The 23,962-nt window shown below is 37.0% G+C and overlaps 1 protein-coding gene across 1 annotated transcript in view; it reads left to right on the top strand.

Annotated features, from left to right (window-relative positions):
- The window catches only part of LOC119514797, an 84,227-nt gene extending 60,520 nt beyond the window's left edge, over window positions 1-23,707 (top strand). The window contains exons 11-17 of the mRNA XM_037810521.1: window positions 3,751-3,804; window positions 4,485-4,589; window positions 6,791-6,844; window positions 7,488-7,592; window positions 21,972-22,025; window positions 22,655-22,759; window positions 23,607-23,707. Coding sequence (XP_037666449.1) covers window positions 3,751-3,804; window positions 4,485-4,589; window positions 6,791-6,844; window positions 7,488-7,592; window positions 21,972-22,025; window positions 22,655-22,759; window positions 23,607-23,707 — 578 coding nt within the window. The remainder of the gene's footprint in view (window positions 1-3,750; window positions 3,805-4,484; window positions 4,590-6,790; window positions 6,845-7,487; window positions 7,593-21,971; window positions 22,026-22,654; window positions 22,760-23,606) is intronic.
- The last annotated feature ends 255 nt before the right edge of the window (window positions 23,708-23,962 follow it).

The raw sequence follows: 23,962 nt of genomic DNA, 5'->3' as shown, positions 1-23,962 counted from the left end.
TCTCCCTTATCCCCAATATCCTCTTAAAGGCCTCTTGTATATTTCTTTAATCCATCCCTGACTTCTCCACCTCTCCTGCCACTGGTTAAACAGTATTTCCATGTTTTCTTGCAAAACAACAGCAAAATGCTTCTTGGACTTAAGAAAGGAAGACATCCAAAGTAGAGAAGCTGTATTACATGTTATGAATGAAACTTATGCAAAAGAACTACCTGTGACTTGCCATATAGTACAATTAAAGGCAGAATAAATTGCCAAATCCCTCAGAATAGGTGAAACAAAATTCAAAACAATGGGAGGAAGGTGTGACTAATTCATGAGTTGAGCAGGATATCAAACATCAGTTTGTCAAAACTTCTGCTAACTTTAAATTAAAGAGTTAAGAGAATGAAAAGACAAACCACAGAATGGGAGAAAATATTTGCAAAGCACCTATCTGATAAAGGGCATGTAGCTAAAAAATACGAAGAATTCTTAAAATTCAACAATAAGAAAACAATCCAATTTAAAAATGGGTAAAAGATCTGAACGTACACTTCCTCAAAGAAGACATACAGATGGAAAATAACCATATGAAAATATGCTCAAAATCATATGTTTTTAGGAAATTGGAAGTTAAAACAATAAGATACCACAATATATCTATTTGAATGGCTAAAATCCAAAACACTGACAACACCAAATGCTAACAATAATGAGGAGCTGCAGGAATATGCAATCATTGTTGGAAGAAATGCAAAATAATTTAGCCACTTTGGAAGACAGCTTGGCAGTTTCTTACAAAGCTAAATATGGTCTTACTATATGATCCAGCAATCGCACGTTCCTACATAGTTACCCAAATGATTTAAGAACTATGTGGACACAATAACTTGCACACAGATGTTTATGGAAGTTCTGTTAATAATTGCCAAAATTGGAAGCAAACAACATGTCTACAGTAGGTGAATGGATAAGGAAACTGTGGTACATCCATAGAATGGAATATTATTCAGTGATAAAAAAGAACTCTCAAACCACCAAAAGGCATGGAGAAATTTTAAATGCATATTACTAAGTGAAAGAAGACAGTCTGAGAATGCTGCATACCATATGATTCCAACCATATGACATTCTAGAAAAGGTAAAACTATTGAGCCAGTAAAAAGATCACCAGTTGCCATGGGTTCAGGTGTGGAGGAAGGATGAGGCATGAATAGGTGGAGAACGGGGTATTTTCAGGGAGGTAAAACTATTCTGTATGATACTGTAATGGTAGATACATGATATTATACATTTGCCAAAACACAGAGAATTGTACAACACAGAATTAACCTTAATGAAACTATGAATTTTAGTTAATAATAATGTATCAATATTGGTTCATCAATTGTAACATGTAACACATTAATGCAACATATTAATAATAGGGGAAATTGTGTGCAGGGGACAGGTAGGAGAGTATATGCAAATTCTACTTTCTGCTCAATTTTTCTGTAAACCTGAAGCTGCTCTAAAAAAATAAAGTCTATTAATTTTAAATAAACTAACAGTAGTGAAGCACTCTAAGAAATGCCACATCATCAATGATATTGATGGCACAAAGGATGATAGTTTGTAGAGAAAAACATATCAATATTCTGAGATAAAGTCATTCAAAAGAATTGGACTCTAAAGAGAAAGTTATAGTAATTGCCAATTTGTTTCACATATTTTTATGTGAGTGATAGTTTTAAAATGATTAACTTTAAAAGAGCTGTTTTAATAAATAGAAAAACATTCTAAATGATAAGAAAAAAAGCAAGCAAGCAAACTTCCAGGCCCAGATGATTTTCATATTTTTCTTATTACAGTTTGTAATTTGTTTTATGATAGGACACATATCTTTACAATACTTGGCTTAAGAATAATAGACTAATTTATATTTTTATATGTGGGAAAAGAAAATTATTACATTGTAAGAGTTGAAAAACTCCAGACTTATAAGGGGAAATGTGTTCAAGGGTATTCCATAAAAGTACCCATTCTCTAAATTTTATTTATATTTTCTTAGCATTCCTATTTCTCTAAACTATGAACTCCTTGAAGGCAGAAAGAATTCCTTAATTATCTTTGCACCCTGAGGCCTAGTTTACTCTCAAATATTAACTATGTAACTTTAGGAAAATGGCTCCTCCCTGGCAACTTTGCACATCTTCACATAGGCAAGGCTTGACCTCTGCAGAATGCCTTGTGATTCCTCTTGGAACAAGAGGAGATAGCAGCCCTCTGAGGAGCTGCCACCTAGTCATTTCTCACCTGCCTCCCAGCGTTGCAGGAGACAAGGTCATTTCTCATTCATCTCGCTACTTCCAGTTGAACACAGGACTTGCCAGCTCTCTCTCCCCCAGGATACAGCTGCAGGGTTCTGTTTAAGTCTACAACACTGCTTGGTTATAGTTTAGAATGAGCTCCTCAGCGGGCAGAGCAGCCTGCTGCATGCACCACCTGTCATCTAGCACCTCTGGTTCAGTGTAGCCCTGTCAGGCTAGGGAGATGGGAATCTGACACTGTGTAGTCTTACTTTTTCCATTTGTGTCAGTAAGAAATTGAATCCATTTGAGCTTATTTTTTCCGTACCAGCCAAATCTATGAAGTCTGGCAAACCAACCTAGGAACTCTGGTGGTGATCCTTGTGACCCTGTAAGCCACTGCATTGTTGCTTAGGGACTGTTTGACCACGTGACAGTAACTAATATTTGATGATTAAATAAATAAAAGAAAAAAGAAAGGAAAGAAAAATTTGTCAGTGATGAGGTGAAGTAACGAGTTATACTAGTCATATGCCACCAGCCATTCCAAGATGGTCAGAGTAATTGAAAAGACTTTTTTAAAGTTTATATATGTTGCTAGAATAAAAAATTTAAAAATCAACCAGAGAACTGTACAACACAAACAGTGAACCCTAATGTGAAGTATGGACTACAGATAAATAGTAGAGTTAGAATAATATTCTCTCATCAATTGTAGCAAGTCTTCCATACTGTAGGAAAATGTTATGGGAACTCTGCATTTGCTGCATGATGATCTTTCCATAAACCTACAACTTCTCTTTTAAAAATAAATTAATTTTAAAAAAGTATATTGGGAATTTATGAAAGATTAGTAAAAGTATTATCATGTTCCCTTTTATTATATCGAGATAGGCAGACTTCTTGTCTTTACTGTATTTGAGGGGGCAGTCTTAGAGATTAGACAGCACAATAATACTTCCTCCCATATTTATAAAGTAGGTTGAATCTCAGCAATTGGAAAGAGGATAGTGTCTCTGGATAGAATCCATCATCCAGGGCTGGCCCTATGGTCTCCTTCATAACCACTCATCTCTGCCATTGTAGCACAAAAGCAGACATAGTTTGTAAGTGAACGAGTGTGGCTATGTTCCAATAAAATTTATTTATAGTCCATGTGTCATAAATAATATTCTTCTTTTGAGTTTTTCAACCGTTTGAAAATTTTTAAAACTCTTCTTGGCTCCTGGACTATAAAAAAAAAAAGAAAAATAAGTGGCAGCCTGGATTTGACCAATGGATCATTGTTTGTGAATCCCTACTCCTGAAAATAGAGTACTTCACTAATATAGAATCCCTGAAATCCAGGATTGTAAGTTAGTTGAAGGTTGACATAGGACATGATAGGAAAGAGTGGACTGTCACAATATAGGGGCAACATACTTCATTTTTCCTGAGTCTGGGTTACTTTAAGATTCTTATTTTTTACCTTTTCTTGTAGCTAATGGGAAGATTGAGCTTGATAAGTTGATGGATGGAGTGAAAGCTCTTACAGGTAAGAAATGAATGCAAACCTTAGAGTATAAATTTTATTCAAAATTTTATTTTAAATATCTTTTATTTCCTTGATTACTCTGTCATTTAAACTTTTGTTTCATAGCAACTCTTTAGCTAATTATCTAAATTCTTAGAGTTAGGCTTTGGATTAGCTACATTTTAGTAATAAAATTTCAGTTCTTTGTCTTGGTAGCAAATTCTTTGTTCTTTGGATTTGACATTAATATATTATCATTCCAATCTTTGGGAAGAAACAAATTCTGGATTAAATCAACAAATGGCAAAATAAAACTTTGTTAAAAATATAGGTGATTTTATTATTTGAAGATGATCAGAAACACTGTCTGATCTGATGACAGAGTTATTTAGATCATCTCTAAAATCCTGACTCACTAGGAAATTATGTAACCCTTATTTGCTTGTGTGTTGACAGTCCATACCCTATTGTACCTATGTTGTCTTTTCTTCATTAATATGACATAAGTCATTTTATTAGAGTTAAGGAAAGGATCTATTTACATGAATGCCATCGAGTGTATATTTAGACATCATACTCTATCTTTACTCTTCATTGAGCAGTGAAGTTCATTTGAACAGGTTGAGATAACTTTTCCATATTTTGGAATTAGATCATTCTAAAAATTCTCTTTTGTTTTGATTTTGTGGGTTTTTTTTAAGGAGAGGAGATTGAAGTCAGTGATATAGAAAATGTTCTGGAAAACATGGGGATAGACTTCACTGGAAAGGAACATTTGGAGCTGCTGAAAAATCTGCCAATAGATGGTGAGAATTTCAGACACTATAGATTAGCCTTTAAGGGTTTAATATTGTATATTTGTGAAAAATTTAAAAATTATCTCTATTTGATCATGGAAAAAATAATGTATATCTCAAAATAGTTAGCATGACTTTATTTTCCTTAAGATGAAGTTCTATGAGTTTAGGAATTAACAAATACAGCAGTAATAGTCCTATCTTCAGGGTAAAAATCACATTATCACTTTTGATTTTTCTGAAAGGCCAAAAATTAAGCTCTGGATATATGAAACAGCAAGAGAGAAGAATCTATTAAAAGTGAAGAAATAGGTAAATCAAAAAGAGAAATGGAAAAGAAAGATGTATATATATTTAAGCATGAGAGTTAGCCAGTAGTTACGGTCTTTATTACGCATGAGTAGGTAGAGTGTCTGCATTAAGAACCATCTTTGAAATGTTCTTTTATTGTATGTTTTTTTAATTATTTTTTTTTATTTTTTTATTTTCATACAGTTGATATAAAAAAAAAAAATTTTTAAAAAAAACAAGGAAAAAAATATGTAGAGCCCCCTTGAGGAGCCTGTGGAGAATGCAGGGGTATTCGCCTACCCCACCTCGATGGTTGCTAACAGGACCACAGACATAGGGTGCGGTCGCAGTTGACTCGTCTGGGGGGGGTGGCGGCCGGTTGCTAAATCCTAGGCTCTCGGGATTGCTCGGAGGGTACCGGCGGCGGGGGCTCTTTCCCGGAGGCGAGGGCGAGGCAGGGGACAGGGCCCGGTCCCCGGCGGAGGCGTGCAAGGTGTGGAGGGCGGCGAGAAGGAACAGGCGGGACACGTTTCTTTGAGGGTGAAGAAGCCAAGAGAGTTTATTAGGGGAGAGTACAAGCTTATATCGGGCGGTTTAGAGGGCGGGGTAGCTGTAAGGGTTAAAGGCTTGGACTGGTTCTGAGAGGGCGCGGAGGTTGATTGAAAAGGGGCGGGAGTTGCTCCGGTAACGAAGAGGGTGGAGGGTGCGGGTAAGGCATGGCGGGGGGGGGGGGGTTTCTCCGGCAAGCCCTCCCCAACGGTTGTACTTTGGGGTGAGGAAATGGGGCCTGCATTCGGCTCCACTTTCTCAGGCCCGGGGGGCTGTGGAGGGCGCTACCACCCGTGCCCCACTACCTTTCCTAGGGGCTGATCAGTTCCCCTGGCCCAGGCCCGCCAAGTCGGAACTCGATAACAGTGTCCCGCAATAGGGGACTGGTGGTTTGATGGGTTGAGCCCTCTACCATAGGTCTTACCCTTGGGAAGACGGTTGCTGCAAAGGAGAGGCTAGGTCTCCCTATAATTGTGCCTAAGAGCCTCCTCCCAAATGCCTCTTAGTTGCTCAGATGTGGCCCTCTCTCTCTAGCTAAGCCAACTTGAAAGGTGAAATCACTGCCCTCCCCACTATGTGGGATCAGACACCCAGGGGAGTGAATCTCCCTGGCAACGTGGAATATGACTCCCGGGGAGGAATGTAGACCCAGCATCGTGGGATGGAGAACATTTTCTTGACCAAAAGGGGGATGTGAAAGGAAATGAAATAAGCTTCAGTGGCAGAGAGATTCCAAAAGGAGCTGAGAGGTCACTCTGGTGGACACTCTTATGCACAATTTAGACAACCCTTTTTAGGTTCTAAAGAATTGGTGTAGCTGGTGGTGGATACCTGAAACTATCAAACTACAACCCAGAACCCATGAATCTCGAAGACAATTGTATAAAAATGTAGCTTATGAGGGGTGACAATGGGGTTGGGAAAGCCATAAGGACCACACTCCCCTTTGTCTAGTTTATGGATGGATGAGTAGGAAAATAGGGGAAGGAAAGAAACAAACAGACAAAGGTGCCCAGTGTTCTTTTTTACTTCGATTGCTCTTTTTCACTTTAATTATTATTATTGTTATTTTTGTGTGTGTGCTAATGAAGGTGTCAGGGATTGATTTAGGTGATGAATGTACAACTATGTAATGGTACTGTGAAGAATCGAATGTACGATTTGTTTTGTATGACTGCATGGTATGTGAATATATCTCAATAAAATGAAGATAAAAAAAAAAACCTAGTCCTTAATTTTATTGTTTTAGAGTAAATTTGATGTTTTCTAGGGCAAATAATTGGAAATATATTTTTAAAATTCTAGCTTTGATATTATCTTAGCAAATCTCTATATAATTTGTCTGCGACCCAAACTGTAATTTCTTACAGCAGATGGAAAAATCTATCAAAATAGGCTGATTGATGGTGTGAAGTCTCTTAAAGGTGAGTGAGAGTCATGATGAAATGCAGATGATCTAAGATTCCTCAAGTTTTGTGTTTGTACTATTCCCTAGTCATTAAATTAATATTTTCCCTTGGAATATATATTATGCCCAGAACTGCCTGTCATTTACTATATTAATTTCATTTTGTGTCCTAGAAAGGAGTCCTATACTCTGAAAATTTTTTTGAACTTGAGGTAAAAAAGTAAATGTAGCCTAATTTTGTAATGTTAAAAAATGAGAGTGAGAGACTAAGGAATGATTCACAGTTATACAAGGAATTTGGTCATTAGTGAAAATATTCTGAAAGTTCAGTTATCAAAAATAAGCTGCACTTATTGGTCAAAAAATATTAGATTTGTCATTTCCACTATTGAATTATTGGAATTTAAATTTAATTATAATAATTGGAATTAGATTACTCCTTTAAAATTTTATGCTTATGCTTTACTCCTTGAGTCCATGTTTATCTGAAGAAATTTTAATTATTAAATCCATTATTGAGTCTCTGTTATTTTCACTCTATTTCTTAGTTCTTGAACCTTAGGCCTTATCCTAAAAATAATAATAACACAGAAGAATTAATAATGTTGTCACTTTTTAGATTACTTAAATTTTGCTTTTATGTGTATCTATTTCCCAAGGAGGGACAATTGATGTCAATAGACTGGCCACAGTTCTGGGTCACATGGACATAAGCCTCACAGAAAAGGAACTTAAAGATCTCTCACAGAATCTGCCAATGGATGGTAAGCTTTTAAATATTACTGAGTTCCTTGAGAGGACAGGAACTTGTGGGGTTTTACATAAAGAACTGGGTATGATTATTTGGAATCAAGAAGCCATTTAGAAAAACTTAGATGGAAAAAAAATAGATCTGAAAAAGTATCAATCCTTTCTCTAGTCATTTTCATCAACTTCATGACAACTTTTTCCACTATGGAGCTAAGCTTGAGGAAATCTCTGGGACCATTGGCAGTTTCAAGGGAAAAGAATAAAGCAGAAAAGTAAGAGTAAGATTAGACGGGATGGAAATAGAATGGAACCAGAAAGAGAAAGAAGAAATTATAATAATGAGAAATTATTAAAATGCCCACCCCCTCCCCACCCCACCCCCGCCGGAGAACCTAAGATGGCGGCTTGGTGAGACAGGGCAAAAAAACACCTCCACGAAAAATACTAGATAAAAACCAGAAGGTGACACAGAATACAGGTTTCAGCGATGCACCAGCTGGACAATGTCTGCTAGAACCACAGGGGCCGTATACTTAGTGAAACCGGGAGTCTGCATTCTAAAACGAGTGAGTAAGCTGGCTGAAAGATCTAAGACCCATGGCTGTGCTGTGGTGTGGGGAAGCTGGGGGTTCTGGTTCTTTTTTTTTTTAAAAAGGGGGAAAAACCTAGGAGTGGCTGCAGTTGCGACGGTGGGAACACGGCAGAAGAGGGCTGAGCCGGCCTCTCGGTGTCTGGCATGGAGGACAGCCCGCAGCAGTTTCCCTCAGGTCCAGGGGAGCGGAGGGGAGAGCCAGATGGAGAAAGAAACCCTGCTGCTGGCAGCTGGCTCCCCGAAGGGCTGGAGACACTCCTGCCCGGGGCCATGCCCACAGCCCAGAGCCGCACCAGTTATCCCAGAGCTGGGAAGGAGGAACTGTGTGAGGAGCGGGGAAGGGTTGAGATGCCCCATTCAGCCATCTTTGCATCAGGCTGGGAGTGCCCCTGCACGGCCTGGAGGCCCGGGGCTTCCCTTGAGGGATGGTGCACACTTGTGACATAGCACAGCATTCCCTTGGCAGAGGTCCTGGAAGATCACAGCTGAGAAGGGGGGCCCGCTCGGAAAACCCAGGGATGCTACGTCAATGCTGGTGGTTTGTGGGTCAGCGACAGAGAGAGTCTGGGGCAGAACTGAAATGAAGGCTTAGACTCTTGCAGCGGCCTTGAATCTCCGGGAACACCCGGGGGGGGGGTTGAATATTAAAGGTGCCCTGCCTCCCTAGCCACCCCGACACACACCCCACATTCAGAGTGGACAGCACCAACAACACACCCAAACTGAGTTCACCAACTGAACCCCACAAGAATCATTTCCCCACACACCACAAGGATGAAGTTGAGAAGAACTGACTTGAGGGGTATAGGTGACTTGCAGATGCTATCTGCTGGTTAGTTAGAGAAAGTGTACGCCACCAACTTGTATTTCTGAAAAATTAGATTGGTATTTTTGTTTACAACTTGAAAGAACCCTATCAAGCATAGCAAATGCCAAGAGGCCAAAAACAACAGAAAATCTTAATGCATATAATAAAAACAGATGATATGGAGAACCCAATTCCAAACACCCAAATCAAAATATCAGAAGAGACACAGTACTTGGCACAATTAATCAAAGAACTACAATCGAGGAATGAAAACATGGCAAAGGATATAAAGGACATGAAGAAGACCATGGCACAGGACATAAGGGACATAAAGAAGACCTTAGAAGAGCATAAAGAAGAAATTGCAAGAGTAAATAAAAAAATAGAAGATCTTGTGGAAATAAAAGAAACTGTTGGCCAATTAAAAAGACTCTGGATACTCATAATACAAGATTAGAGGAAGTTGAACAATGACTTAGTGCCCTAGAAGTCCAGAGAACAGAAAATGAAAGAACAAAAGAAAGAATGGAGAAAAAAATTGAAAAAATTGAAATGGATCTCAGGGATATGATAGATAAAATAAAATGTCCAAACTTAAGACTCATTGGTGTCCCAGAAGGGAAGAGAGGGGTAAAGGTTCTCCATATCATCTGGTTTTATTCAAACAAATTGTTGGAGAAAACTTCCCCAACCTTCTACACAATATAAATACACAGGGCATGGATGCCCAGTGAACCCCAAATAGAATGAATCCAAATGGACCCACTCTGGGACATGTTCTGATCAGACTCTCAGGTACCAGGGAGAAGGAGCAGGTTCTAAAAGCAAGAGAAGGGCAGTTCACCACATACAAAGGAAACAACATAGGACTGGGTTGTGACTGCTCAGCAGCCACCATGGAGGTGAGAAGGCAGTGGCATGACATATTTAAAATTCTGAGAGAGAAAAATTTCCAACCAAGAATACTTTATCCAGCAAAACTCTCCTTCAAATTTGAGGGAGAGCTTAAATTTTTCACAGACTGACAAATGCTGAGAGAGTTTGCCAATAAAAGGCCTGCCCTACTTCAGATACTGAGGGGAGCCCTGCTGACAGAGAGGCAAGGAAAGGAGAAGGAGATACAGAGAATTTTAATGGACATATATGGAACCTTGCATCCCAGATCACCAGGACACTCATCTTTCTCTGGTGATCATGGATCTTTCCCCAGAGTGGACAATGTGCTGGGACATAAAACAAGCCTCAATAAATTAAAAAAAAAAAATTGAATATATTCAAATCACATTCTCCGACCACAATGGAATGCAAATAGAAGTCAGTGGTTTTTGAATTGTAACTCCACTATTTACTTCCTGCATGATGTAAAATACACAAACTCTAATGACAAACAGGTGTTTTTGAACTCAATGTAAAATATGTAATTTTTGATGGGACCTGTGTGAAGGTGGAGGAATGGAGGAATATAAGAACACAGTTTATGTGTCCTACTGAAGTTAAGTTGGTATCAAAGAAAACAAGAGTGTTATGGACTTAAGAGGTTAATTTTAAGCCCCACAGTAAACACAAAGAAATTATCAGAGAATATGACCATAGAGATGAAAAGTAGAGTATGGGTTAAGAGAAATGGGGGAAGGGGCAATGGGGAGTTAAGAAATGAGTGTAGGGTTGCTGTTTGAGGTGAAGAGAAATTTCTAGTAATGGAGGGTGGGAAGGTCATCGCATTACAACATTCTGGATGTGATTGGTCCCACTGGTGGAATGCTGGGGAGGGGGTGGAATGGGAAGATTTAGGCTGTATATGTGTTTCCACAATTGAAAAAAAAAAAAAGACAGTCTAGGTGGATGAGGATTGGATGCCAGGGATGATCCTGGATGGTATCTGGGGATGGAGGAGGGGAAGCTCAGAGGGACACAGTTGAAACATAAGAAAAAAAAGGGAAGTATAGAATGTAAGCTTTGTATCAGTATTGAGTCTCTTGTGCTTCTTGGCTGCGTTTGGTGGGATTGCATAGGAGAGTGTTCTTGTTCATGGGAATTGTATTGTGAATTGTGGTGTTTGTTCGGGGATGTGTGCAGCTAGCTCTCGTGTGTTCGGAGAACAGAGTGATGGATGATGGATGATGGATGATGGATGAGGGGGAGAGGGGGAAGGAAATGGTGGTGTGACAGCATGTTGAAGTTGGTGGAGTGGGGTGTCGGGGGAGGGGGGTCAGGGTGTGCTGCAGTTCTGTGTATGGGGTTTGTATTGTTTTTGCAACTGTTCCTATGGCTTTGAATTTACTTCAAAATAAAAAAAAAATGCCCCCAAGACTTTTATGTGAATAGAGATTGTCATATTTCCCCCAGCATTAAACTAGAAAGTTCAAAGGGGATAGGGACAACTATATGATGATGCTGTGAACAGTTGATGATTGTATGGTATGTGAATATATCTCAATAAAATTGCATTTAAAAAAAGGTGGGAGGGGGGAGATAGGGAGCAATCAGTATGACTTTCCCTTCACCAAAGATGGCAGCTACCACAGTGGGGAGACCACTCTGGGGACTCTAGGAAGGATGTCAAGTCTCTCCTACTCTAGAGACCTTATGGATTCCCATATCCTTGGGCAAATCTCCATTATTCAAGGCTAAAGCTCAGGGATTTTAAATCCCACTTGAAAGTTGGAAATGGTATAACCTTTCCTAACTTTCATATTCAATTTTCATGGAGATCATGCTTGTAATATATATTAATATATTTTCTTTGTTGCTTGCCAGTTGTCTGATGTCAGGAAACAGACCTTGTAGCAGAGATTTGTATGCAGGAGATTTATTGGGGAATACTCTCAGGACAAATATCTACAAAGGAATTAGGGAAGCAAGATTTGGCAAAGGAAAAGGAAAAAGTTGCAGTTGCAACAAAAGCCTCAGCTGATCCTTAAAGGGCTAGCCTTTGTACCCAATATCAACCTGTCATTGGATGCAGGTTATTCTCTCAGAGAGGACATAACCTCAGGTGAGGCAGCGCTCTTACGGAAGGGGCACTTCCCGCAAGGAATGAGCATGAGCTATCAGCAGTCAATACTTCTGGCTGCTGGTGCAATGAGTTTCTTGGGCTGAAGGGCAACAGCATCCACCATTCTAATGAAATAGTGAAAAAAAATGAATCTAGATGTGGGCAAACTTTACGCAAGGAGTTAATCTTGGCTAAAGGAAGCTGTCCATTTGGGGTTGCAGCAAAATGTTGTGTTTTTTGTTTTTTTTTTCTCATGGAGCTAAAACGGGAAAGGAATAAAATTAAATGGCAAGAGTGCTTTGTCTTGTTTTCACCTGAGAAATTTTTTCCTGGTATTGATTCTTCCTAGAGCTCTTATAAAATCTAATAAAATTATAATTATAATTGATTAAGATGGTTTAAAAGGGGAGATTAATAAAATGAAAATGGTCAGTTTGCAGTCAACAAGTCTTTTTGTCAAAAGATGTTTTACCTAATGCTTATTTGGGTTCTGGCCTGTTGATTGATGTACAGATTCAGTGTGAGAAAAAAATTCCTAAGGCACTAGATTACAAACTCTGATCTCAGTTGAGTAGCCTAGGGCTTAGAGCAGTTGAGCTTACTCCTCAGGGAATGGCTCCCCGACTAGGTGTCTGTGAAGAAAGAGCTGGATGCTACTGGTGAAGGAAAAGATTCCGTGCAATTATCACCTGAGGGTGATAATACAAATCCAGATCAAATAGAGTCTATCTGTGATATCTATATATTTTCAATGATATGGGAGCCAAATTAAACCAGTTCAAATGTTCCACACTACCCTGGCTTTGCAGGTGACTTTTATATAGAAATTCATATTAGTCCGATTTGATTTTCTAGATCCAGGGGATGAAGAGGATTAAAGATTTTTCTCATGCTATACTTAAAAACAATTAATTATTAACAATCAGTGCTTTTATCTGCCCAGTTTTATGGTTCACTATAGATGTTAAATTATTTTTTCATTGTTCATATGTATTGGTTCATTGGTACTACAAGTTCAAATTTCATAGGTATCGGTTTTCCAATAACATGAAGTTTATTCTTAAATTATTTCATTTACTATTAAGCCAAAAATTTGTGTTGGAGGGAAGGATTTTAAACTATTAATGATCTTCATTAGCCACTTTTCTCTCCCTAAATAATGATAATAGCCAACATTTGTATAATGGTTACATGTGTGATACTTTGCTAAGCTTTAAAAAATGTATTATCTCATTTAATTTGTGAGCTAAAGTTTTTTCTCAGTTACATTTCCAATTTTGATATCTTTTTGAAAATTGATTTTATAACCAGCTAATAAGAACATCAATTGCTAAATATATACTTAATCTTCATCTTGTTTGATTTAACAACAGCATTTAATACAGTGGATCATTTCCTTCTCCCTGATACTATTACTTCTTTTAGTTTCTGGGGTACCACACTCCCTTTTCCTACTGACTCACTCATTGCTCCATCTTTGTCTCCTTTCCTGGTCCTTTCTCATCTTCTACATATCTCATCGTTAGATTGTTGCAAGAAAGTCCTTGTACCTCTTCTCTGTCTGCACTTCCTTGGTGATCTCAGCCTCATAACTTTAAATGCTGTCTTTACACTGATATCTTCTGATTTAGGATTGTCTCTGGCCTGGACCTCTACTTGCATTTCAGAATACTATATTCAACTGCCTACTTGGATACATAATAAGATCCAAAACTTTACATGTCTAAAATCAAGTTCGTGAGCTTCTGCACCAAACCTGCTCTTCTCCCTCAGACCTTTAAATATCAGTAAATGTCAACTCCATCTATCCTGTTGCTTTGTCCAAAAATCTTAGAGTCATCATGATTCCTCTCTTTTACTCACACCCTATATCCAATCTTTGAGTTATTAATATTGGCTCTCCCTTCAAAATATATCCAGATTGTGATACTTATCACCACCTCCAATTCTTCTTCCCTTGTCCAAGCCACTGTCACTGCTCTGCATTATTGCAGTAGCCTTCTAACTGGTCTCCCTGCTTCCACCCTTGTCCTTTGTCAATTCTCCACAGTCATTATCCTGTTAAAATATAAATCAGATCATTAAATGCCTCTACTCAAAATATCCAATGGCTTCCTGTATCTCTCAGGGTAAAAGTCAGAGTGCTTACTATGACCTAGAAGGCTTTATGTGATCTGCCCAGCTCTTCTCCTACCACTTTCTGTGGTTCATTCCTTTCCAGACTAGCCTCCAGACACAAAACCCAGTTGTGCTTCTGTCCCAAATCTTTTTACTTACTCTTGCCTCTGTGTGGAATAGTCTTCTCCCAGATATCTATCAGTGAGACCTTTTAAAACAACCCTATTTATATTGCAGCCGCCCTCCTCTTAAGCATTCTCTATCCCATTTCTTAGTTTTTTTCTCTCCAGCACTTACTATCTTCTAATATACTACACTATTATCTTTCATTACATTCGCTGCTATATGCTTGGTGCTTAGAACAGTGGCTAGTACGTAGTAGTTAATAACTATTTGTTGCTTTAAATTAAATCTGTTGAACTTCTACAATATGCAGAGCACATTGATAAGCAATTGCTAGGGGAGGGGATTGTTCTTAAAATTATTTGTATTTTAAACATGTAATACAAAGTAGTAAATAATTGGAGTAAAAAATGAAAATGCTAAGAAAAAATATAGACTGAGTACATGAATGAGCAGGTAACCTCTAAAAGCCAACTGAAACACTTGTATATTACATGACCCAATTTTAAGTCCTGTTCCAACAGTATATTTAATAGAAGACTGTACACCAAGGTACAAGACAACCAGTTCCATATAAAAAGCAACTTGAAGTTTATTTTTTAATTAGAGAAGTTCTAAGTTTACAAAACAATCATGCATAAACTACAGGATTCCCATATACTACCCCACCACCACAACCTTATGTTGGTGTGGAACATTTGTTACAACTGATGATAGCACTTTTTAAAATAATTGTACTATTTTTAACAATAGATACCTTTGTTACAATTGGTGAAAAATTATTAAAGTAGTTCTATCATCCATTATTTATATTAGGTGTATTTTCCCATATAAAACCCTATTATTACCACCTTGAATTTGTGTTGTACATTTGTTATAATTCATCTAAGTAGTTTCTTATAGTTGCACAATTAACTATAGCCCATCATCTACACTAGAGTTCCCTGTGTTGTACAGTCCTATGTTTTATCTTTTAAGTTTCATTCTGGCAATATGTACAACCTAAAATTTCCCCTTTTAACCACATTCACCTGTATATATATCAGTGCTGTTGATTACACTCACAATAATGTTATACCATCATCACTATCAATTTAAAACCCTTTACCATGATCCTAAATAGAAATTCTGCACAACTTAAGCATTGACTCCCCATTTTCTAACCCCAGTCTGTCTCCCAGTAACCTATATTCTAGATTCTAACGCTAGGAGTTTGCTTATTATATTTAGTTCATAACAATGGGATCATGTAATATTTGTCCTTTTATGGCTGACTTATTTCACTAAACATATTGTCCTCAAGTCATAACGCCACCCATGCTGTTGCATGCATCAAGACTTCTTTCCTTTTTACAGCTGAATAATATTCCATTGTATGTATATATCACATTTTGTTTATCAGGTCATAGTTTGATGGACATTTGGGTTGCTTCCATCTTTTGGCAACTGTGAATAATGCTGCTATGGACACTGGTGTGTGAATATCTGTTCAAGGCCCTGCTTTCAGTTCTTCTGGATATATATCTAGTAGCAGGGTTGCCAGGTCATACGGTAATTCTATACTTAGCTTCCTGAGGAACTGGCAAACTATTCTTCTACAGCTGCTGCACTATTTTACATTCCCACCAGCAATGACTGTATTTCCCTACATCCTCTCCAACATTTGCAGTTTTCTGTTTTTTTTTAATACTGGCCATTGTAGTAGGTGTGAAATAACTCATTGTGGTTTTGATTTGCATTTCCCAAATAGCTAGTAAAATTGACCGTCTTTTCATATGCTTTTCAGCCATTTATATTTCCTCTTTGGAGAAAAGTCTTTTCAAGTCTTTAGCCCATTTTTTAAGTAGGTTGTTTGTCTTTTTATTGTTGAGTTGTAGGATTTCTTTATATATTCTGGATATTAAACCCTTATCAGATATGTGGTTTCCAAATATTTTCTCCCATTGATTCGGTTGTCTTTTCACTTTCTTGACAAAGTCCTTTGATGCACAAAAGTGTTTAATTTTGATGAGGTCCCATTTATGTATTATTTCTTCTGTTGCTTGTGCTTTGGATGTAAAGTTTAAGAATCCATTGCCTACCACAAGATCTTGAAGATGCTTCCCTAAATTTCTTCCAGGACTTTTATACTCCTGGTTCTTATATTTAGGTCTTTCATCCATTTTGAGTTCATTTTTTTATATGGTGTGAGAGTCCCTTTTTCATTCTTTTGCATATGGATATCCAGTTTTCCCATCACCATTTGTTGAAGAAACTATTCTTTCCCAATTAAGTGGACTCATCAGCCTTATCAGATATCAATTGACCATAGATGTGGTGGTCTATTTCTAAACTCTCAGTTCAATTCTATTGGTCAATGTATCTATCCTCATGCCAGTACCAAGCTTTTTTTATTTTTTTATTTTTATTTTTTTTTTACCACTGTGTAGCTTTGTAATAAGCTTTAAAGTCAGGAAATGTGAGACATCCAACTTTGTTCTTCTTTTCCAAGATGGTTTTTGGCAATTTGGGACTCATCACCCTTCCAAATAAATTTGATGATTGTCTTTTGCAACTATGCAAACAAGATTGTTGGAATTTTGGTAGGGATTGCGTTGAATTTGTGAATCAATTTGGGTAGAATTGACATCATAATGATATTTAGTGTTCCAATCCATGAACATGGAAATTCCTTCCATTTATTTTGGTCTAATTTGAATTCTTTTAGCAATGTTTTGTAGTTTTCTCTGTACAAGTCCTTTACATTCTTGGTTAAATTTATTCCTAGATATTTGATTCTTTTAATTGCTATTGCAAATGTAATTTTTGCTTGATTTCCTCTTCATTAATAGTGTCTAGAAACCTGACTGATTTTCACATGTTAATCTGTATCCCACCACTTTGCTGAACTCATTTATTAGCTCTAGGAGCTTTGTTGTAGATTTTTCAGGACTTTCTATATATAGGATCATGTCATCTGCAAATAGTGAAAGTTTTACTTCTTCCTTTTCACTTTGGATGCTTTTTATTTCTTATTTTGTCTTGCCTAACTGCTTTGGTTAGAACGTCCAGCACAATGTTAAATAACATTGGGCATCCTGCCTTTCAACCTTGGCTATGATGTTAGCTGTGGGTTTCTCATATATCATGTTGAGAAAGTTTTCTTCTATTCCTATTTTTCAAAGTGTTTTTATCAATAAAAGATGCTGGATTTTGTCAAATGCCCTTTCTGCATCAATCAAGACTGTCATGTGGTTATTCCTCTTTGTTTTGTTTATGTGACATGTTGCATTAATTGATTTTCTTGTGTTGAACTACCCTTCCATACATGGGATAAAACCCACCTGATCATAGTGTATAATTCTTTTAATGTGCTCTTTGATTCAATTTGCAAGTATTTTGTTGAGGATGTTTGTGTCTATATTCATAAGAGAAATTGGTCTGTAACTTTCTTTCTTGTAATATCTTTATCTGGCTTTAGCATAAGGGTGATGTTGACCACATAGAATGAGTTAGGTAGTGTTCCCTCCTCTTCAATTTTCTGGAAGAGTTTGAGCAAGATTGTTACTCATTCTTGGAAAGTTTGGTAGAATTCACCTGTGAAGCCTTCTATTGCTGGGCTATTTTTGTTGGGGGTTTTTGATGACTAATTCAAATCTTTTTATTGTAATTGGCCTATTGAGGTCTTCTATTTCTTTTAGAGCCATTGTAGGTTGTTCATGTGTTTCTAGTAATTTGTCCATTTCATCTAAGTTGTCTAATTTGTTGGCATACAGTTTTTCATAGTATCTTCATATGACCCATTTTATTTCGGTGGGGTCAGTAGTATTATCCTCCCTCTCATTTCTGATTTTATTTATTTGCATCATCTTTCTTTTTTTTCTTTGTCAGTTTAGCTAAGGGTTTGTTGATTTTATTAATCTTCTCAAAGAACTAACTTTTGGTTTTGTTAATTTTCTCTGTTTTCTTTTGTTGTTGTTGTTCATTTATTTCTGCTCTAATCTTTCTTATTTCTTTCCTTCTGCTTAATTGGGGATTAGTTTGCTGTTCTTTTTCCAGTTCCTCCCAGTGGGAAATTAGGTCTTTGATTTTAGATCTTTCTTCTTTTTAATGTAAATGTTTAGGGCTATAAATTTCCCTCTCAGCACTGCCCTTGCTGCATCCATAAATTTTGATATGTTGTGTTCTCATTTTAATTTGTCTCAACATATTTACTGATTTTCCTTGCAATTTCTTCTTTGACCCACTGATTGTTTAAGAGTGTATTAACTTCCATGTATTTGTGAATTTCCCAGTCCTATTCCCCCTTTTGATTTCCACCTTCATTCTGTTGTGGTCAGAGAAAGTGCTTCATATAATTTCAATCTTTAAGTTTATTGAGACTTGTTTTGTAACCAACATATAGTCTACCCTGAAGAATGATCCATGCACAGTTGTGAAGAATGTATTCCCTGCTGTTTTGGGATGCAGTGTTCTGTATATGTCTGTTGGGTCTAGCTCATGTATCATATTATTCTGTTTCCTTACTGATCCTATATCTAGAAGTTCTATTGATGAAAGTGGTTTTCTGAAGTCTCCAACAATTATTGTGAAGATATGTATTTCTCCCTTCCATTTTGCCAGTGGTTGCCTCATGTATTTTGGGGCACAATGGTTAGATTCATAAGTATTTATGATTATTTCTTTTTGGTGGATTGCCACTGCCATTAATGTATAGTTTCCTTCTTTGTCTCATAACAGTTTTGCATTTAAAGTATGTTTTGTCTGATATTAGTTTAGTTAACCCCAGCTCTTTTTTGGTTTCTATTTCCATGGAATATTTTTTTCGATCTTCTTACTTTCAATCTGTTGAAGTCCGTGGGTCTAAGGTGAATTTCTTTTAAACAACATATATTTGGATTGTGCTTTTTTATCCATTCTGCCAACCTGTGTCTTTCGATCGAGGTATTTAATCCATTATCCATTCACATTCTATGTTACTACTGTAAAGGCTTTCTTCAGCCATTTTATCCTTTGGTCTTTATTATGACATATCTTTTTTTGTCTCTCTTTTTACTCTTTTAGTTACCCTTACAGATAATCTTCATTTCTTCTCTCTACTCCAAGCCACTCTCCTGTCTTATCCTTTCAGCCTGCAGAACTCCCTTTAATATTTCTTGTAGGACAGATACCTTGTTGAAGAACTCTCTCAGTTTCTGTTTAACTGTGAGTATTTTAAACTCTCCCTCATTTCTGAAGGACAGTTTTGCCAGCTAAAGAATTCTTGGCTGGCAGTTTTTCTGTTTCAGTATCTTAAATATATCATACCACTTTCTTCTTGCCTCAATGGTTTCTGATGAGAAATTGGCACTTATTAAGAGCTCTTGTATGTGACAAATTGCTTTTCTCTTGCTGCTTTCAGAATTCTTTATCTTGGCATTTGACATTCTGATAATATGTGTCTCAGAATAGGCCTATTAGGATTTATTGCTTGGAGTATGTTGTGCTTCTTGGACATGTATATTTATATCTTTCATAAGATTTGGGAAATTTTCTGCCATTATTTCTCCAAATATTATTTATGCCCCTTTCCCTTCCCTTCTCCTTCTGGAACACCCAGAACGTGTATGTTTGTGCACTTCATGTTGTCATTTAATCCCTGAGATCCCACTCTATTTTTTCCATTATTTTCCCTATCTTTTCTTTTGTAAGATTTTGATTGTCCAACTTCCAGTTTGTTGATTCTTTCTTCTGTCTGTTCACATCTGTTGTTGTATGCCTCTAGTATTATATTTTGAATCTCTCCTATTGTGCTTTCCATCCCCATAATTTCTGTTATGTTTCTTCCTATACTTTCAAGTTCTTTATGCTTACAGGTTGTCTTCTGAATATCCTTTATCTCTTTAACCATATTTTCCTTCATCTCCTTGAATTGACTTAGGAAATTTGTTTGAACATCTTTGATTGGTTGTTACAAATCCTATGTCTTCTCTGAAGTTTTAATTTGTTCCCATGACTGGGCCTTATCTTCCTGTTTCTTAGTATGACTTGTAATTTTTTGTTTTATCTAGACATCTGATTATCTTGATTGGATTACTCTGAAGGTCAGTTTCTCTCTCTTGCCTAGGGTTTTATTGTTTATTGGCTTTGTATTAAGGCTCTTCTTTGATGCTTGGTTCAACTTCTTATAGACCTTTAGAATAACCTGTGTTTGAATGATTCGATTTTTTCAGCACTTTTTCATCTGCTTCCTGCCCTGGTTATGTGATATAATTTTTAAGACATGCACTTTTTGTGAAATTGTTTCTCCTCCAGAAGAAAACTTCCTTCCCTCTGTTCCTTCTGCAGAAATCTTGACCTGTTCTGTTTGTTTTTGCCTTGCCCCTATAGTTTTTTTTTAATATTCCTTTCCTGTCTCTAGCTGCTTTTGCCTGGAGGGCAAATTCTGGGGGGAAAGTCGCCCTGGAAAGAACTTTCCCAAGTCATAATTTTCCATCCAAAGCATAGCTAGGGACTCACATTGGGGTTGCAGACTGGCTACAGAGTGTCCAGGGGAGGGAATTAGGAAAGATGCCAACAGCCTCTTTGACAGCTTCCCAAAGTTGTGCTTTCCTGGCCTACCCACCAAATGCAGCCCTTCAGCTAACTGTTCCCTGTAACCCTGAGAGGACTGCATTTTTGTATCTCCACCACCTCATTCCGTGTCCAGGGTGGGGTTGAAACAATGGCTGCCACCACCTTTGTCTGGGATGGGTTGAAACAGTAGTCAAAACTGGGACCCAGAAATCTTACTTCATGAATCAGAAAGTGATCAGCCATGCCCATGTCTGTTCTTGGGGAAGAGGGTTTTTATGTCCCTTTCTGACACCAGCAAGCTAGCCCGGGACTAGATCCCAAAGTGGTCCACCACAAGAATGGGAAATGGGTGCCAGCAGCTACCATGCAGATAGAGCAACTCACTGTTCTCCACCATCATTATCAGCCTCTTCTTGCTCTTCCCTGGATGCTGTACAGTGTTCTTCCAGCTTCTGGAACCCCAGAACAGTTGTCTCAGATGGTTCTTGCCTGTTCAACAGCTGTGTTAGTGGAAGGACTGGGTGCTGGAGCTCCCTACTATACTGTCTTCCCCAGAAGTTCCTCCTGAGTCTGGGAAGTTCTTGTAATGAGCAATTGATATGTCTGGGCAGGAGATTCCTTTTACTTGGATTGTTGTCAGATGACACTTTGATTCCACCTTCTCTTTCCAAGTCTTCTATAAGGAACACTAACTTTCTGGATCTACAATATATATTCCTTGTTGAGTATGCCATTAGTGTCCTACCCGAAAACAGAATTTGGATCTGCCTTTGTTTTCCATTTTAAGAAATAATTCTGATAAAATTTGTTTTGCAAAGAGAAGAGACAGAGTGAGGTCAGTTTCACTAGTTGGCATTGTCCCCCCAAGGACAGCAGTCTCAACCTTTGGCCAATGCAGGGAGTTGGTCTGCACACACTTCTTGTGTTGTCTTGGAGGAATGCCACTCCCTCCCTGCCAGGAACAGATATTGAGAAATTTGAAATTGATCTTTTTCTGCCATGTATGTGACTCAATAACTTGGAAGATAAAAAGTCAAAGTAAACTTCCTAGTATAGTTATTTTAACATTTAAGACTGTCTTCTTGATGACCTTGCAAGGGATAAAAACTCAAATAAAATTGTAAAGCAAATTTTAGAGCAATTCTTCAAAATTTGGCAAATTCCTTTTATATCTCATCGCATTTTTTAGTATGTATGTCTGTAATTGTTGTCTTATTTTGTAGTTGATGGGAAAGTCACCCTGAAAAAGGTGATGGATGGAGTGAAAAGTTTCTCCAGTGAGTAAAAATTAATATCCTTAAGTCCTACCTGCACTATTTTTAACTTATATTTCATAAATACAAAAGTATTGACTTAAGAAGTGTGGAGTTTTAAGTAATAACTCTTGAAATATTTGTACATACTACACTTGGATATTAGGTAATTTAGATTTTAACTAAAAAAGCAAAGGGCTATGCTTTGCTAGTACATTTTTTTAACTATAATTTAATTTCTAAGAATGTGATTTCCTTCAGATCATTGATTACCCAAAAAATTAGACACAGTAAATAGATACAATTGTGCTGTCATCAGTGAAAGCACCTGATCACATAATTCAGATAAAAAATAACTTCATGGCAGAATGTTTTAGATAAGTCATCTAATTTGTTCTCATCACTGGCCAATTATTTAACCAAAATTTAGTCCCTCTTGTCCTTAGAATTTGGAGATCCTTCTTTTCACTAAAATTAGAGAAATAACTTGTTTTATGAATTCTCAAAATTGCTTGAAGAGATGGACATTTTTCATTCTGCTCTTTCATGTTCTCAAATCATGGATGATTCTTTACAGAAGTGAATATTTCAGTATTTGGATCAATAGGAAGGTCCTAAAATTCTCAAATGTCTACATTTCCATCTTTCCAAAGGAAAAAAGGTTGATGTCAGTGACCTTAAAAATCTTCTGGGAAACATGGGGATTGAGCTGACAGATTCAGAATGCTCAGAGCTGGAGAAAACCCTTCCAGTTGATGGTGAGCCATGTAGTTACCATTTGGACCTTCCAGGGAGCCTGATTTTGTGGCTTTTTTTGATAAATTATAAAATTTTCCTATGAAATTTCCTCTAGAAATTCCTGACCTTCATTTGAAAAGAAAAAGTTCTAGCTTGTGTACAAGCCATATAACTATTCCTTAAATTTACTTTTAAGTCATAAAAACCTTCAGCAATAAGTAAAGCAAATAACTTAATATTATTTATCCCTAATTGTAAGGCCTAATTATAAGTAGAGAATGGAAGGAAAATGAGGAATATGAAAGACTAGTAGAAGGAAGAAAACACATAATTCAAAGAAAAATGGGAAACAATGGCATAGAGTTGGTAAGAGCAAGACTGATTACATCAGTTCAAATCCTGGCTCCAACTTATCAGTTTGTGACCTTGAACAAGGTACTTCTTGACCTCTCTGTGTCTCAGTTTCCTTATTTGTGAAATGGGAATAAAAATTAAATAAGATAAAGCACTTTGCAAAGTGTTTGGTATATAGTGAAACCTCAGTGATGCTTAACTATTGTGCATTTATTGTAGTTGTGATGATGATAGTGAAGATGATGATAGTGAAGTGGTAGTTTTGATGGTGGTGATGATGATAATGCTTCAGCATAGTCTAATTCACAATTGGCTTAGATGCTAAAGATCATACAGATTTGTCACATTGAAAAAATTGCCACTCCTACCTTCATTTTTATTTCCATTATAAAATGACATATTTTCAGGGGAAACCATGAACAAAATGATTCTAGAATTTTATGAAATATAAAGTACTTCTTCATGAAAGTGCATATAATTTTCATTCTGACATGATTTTGCCTTTTATTATAGCTACTGGACATGTGTCTCAGAACAGGGTGTTGGACGGTGTAAAGTCTCTCAAAGGTGAAAACTTAAATATGAAATTCTTGGTTCTATATTTGTACCATTAGATTTTTAACATTATAAACTGATTCAGTTATACTTCTTTAAATATCTGTATTGTATCAGGTAATGTTGACTTGTACTTTTAAGATTGCCCAAACTTTAGCAGGGGAAAAAATCATTTGAAGTCTATTTATATAAAGCAAAGGGTTAGATATTTTAGAAATTTGTGACAAGTAATCTGGGAATGTAGAAAACAAATGTAACCTGTGTTATTTCATAAAACTATGAAGTAACCTGAATCAGATTAAAGGCTTAAAAAC

The sequence above is a fragment of the Choloepus didactylus genome, chromosome 18 (assembly GCF_015220235.1).
Source record: "Choloepus didactylus isolate mChoDid1 chromosome 18, mChoDid1.pri, whole genome shotgun sequence".
In the NCBI taxonomy this organism is placed as follows: Eukaryota; Metazoa; Chordata; class Mammalia; order Pilosa; family Megalonychidae; genus Choloepus; species Choloepus didactylus.
This window is presented reverse-complemented; position numbering and strand designations above follow the sequence as displayed.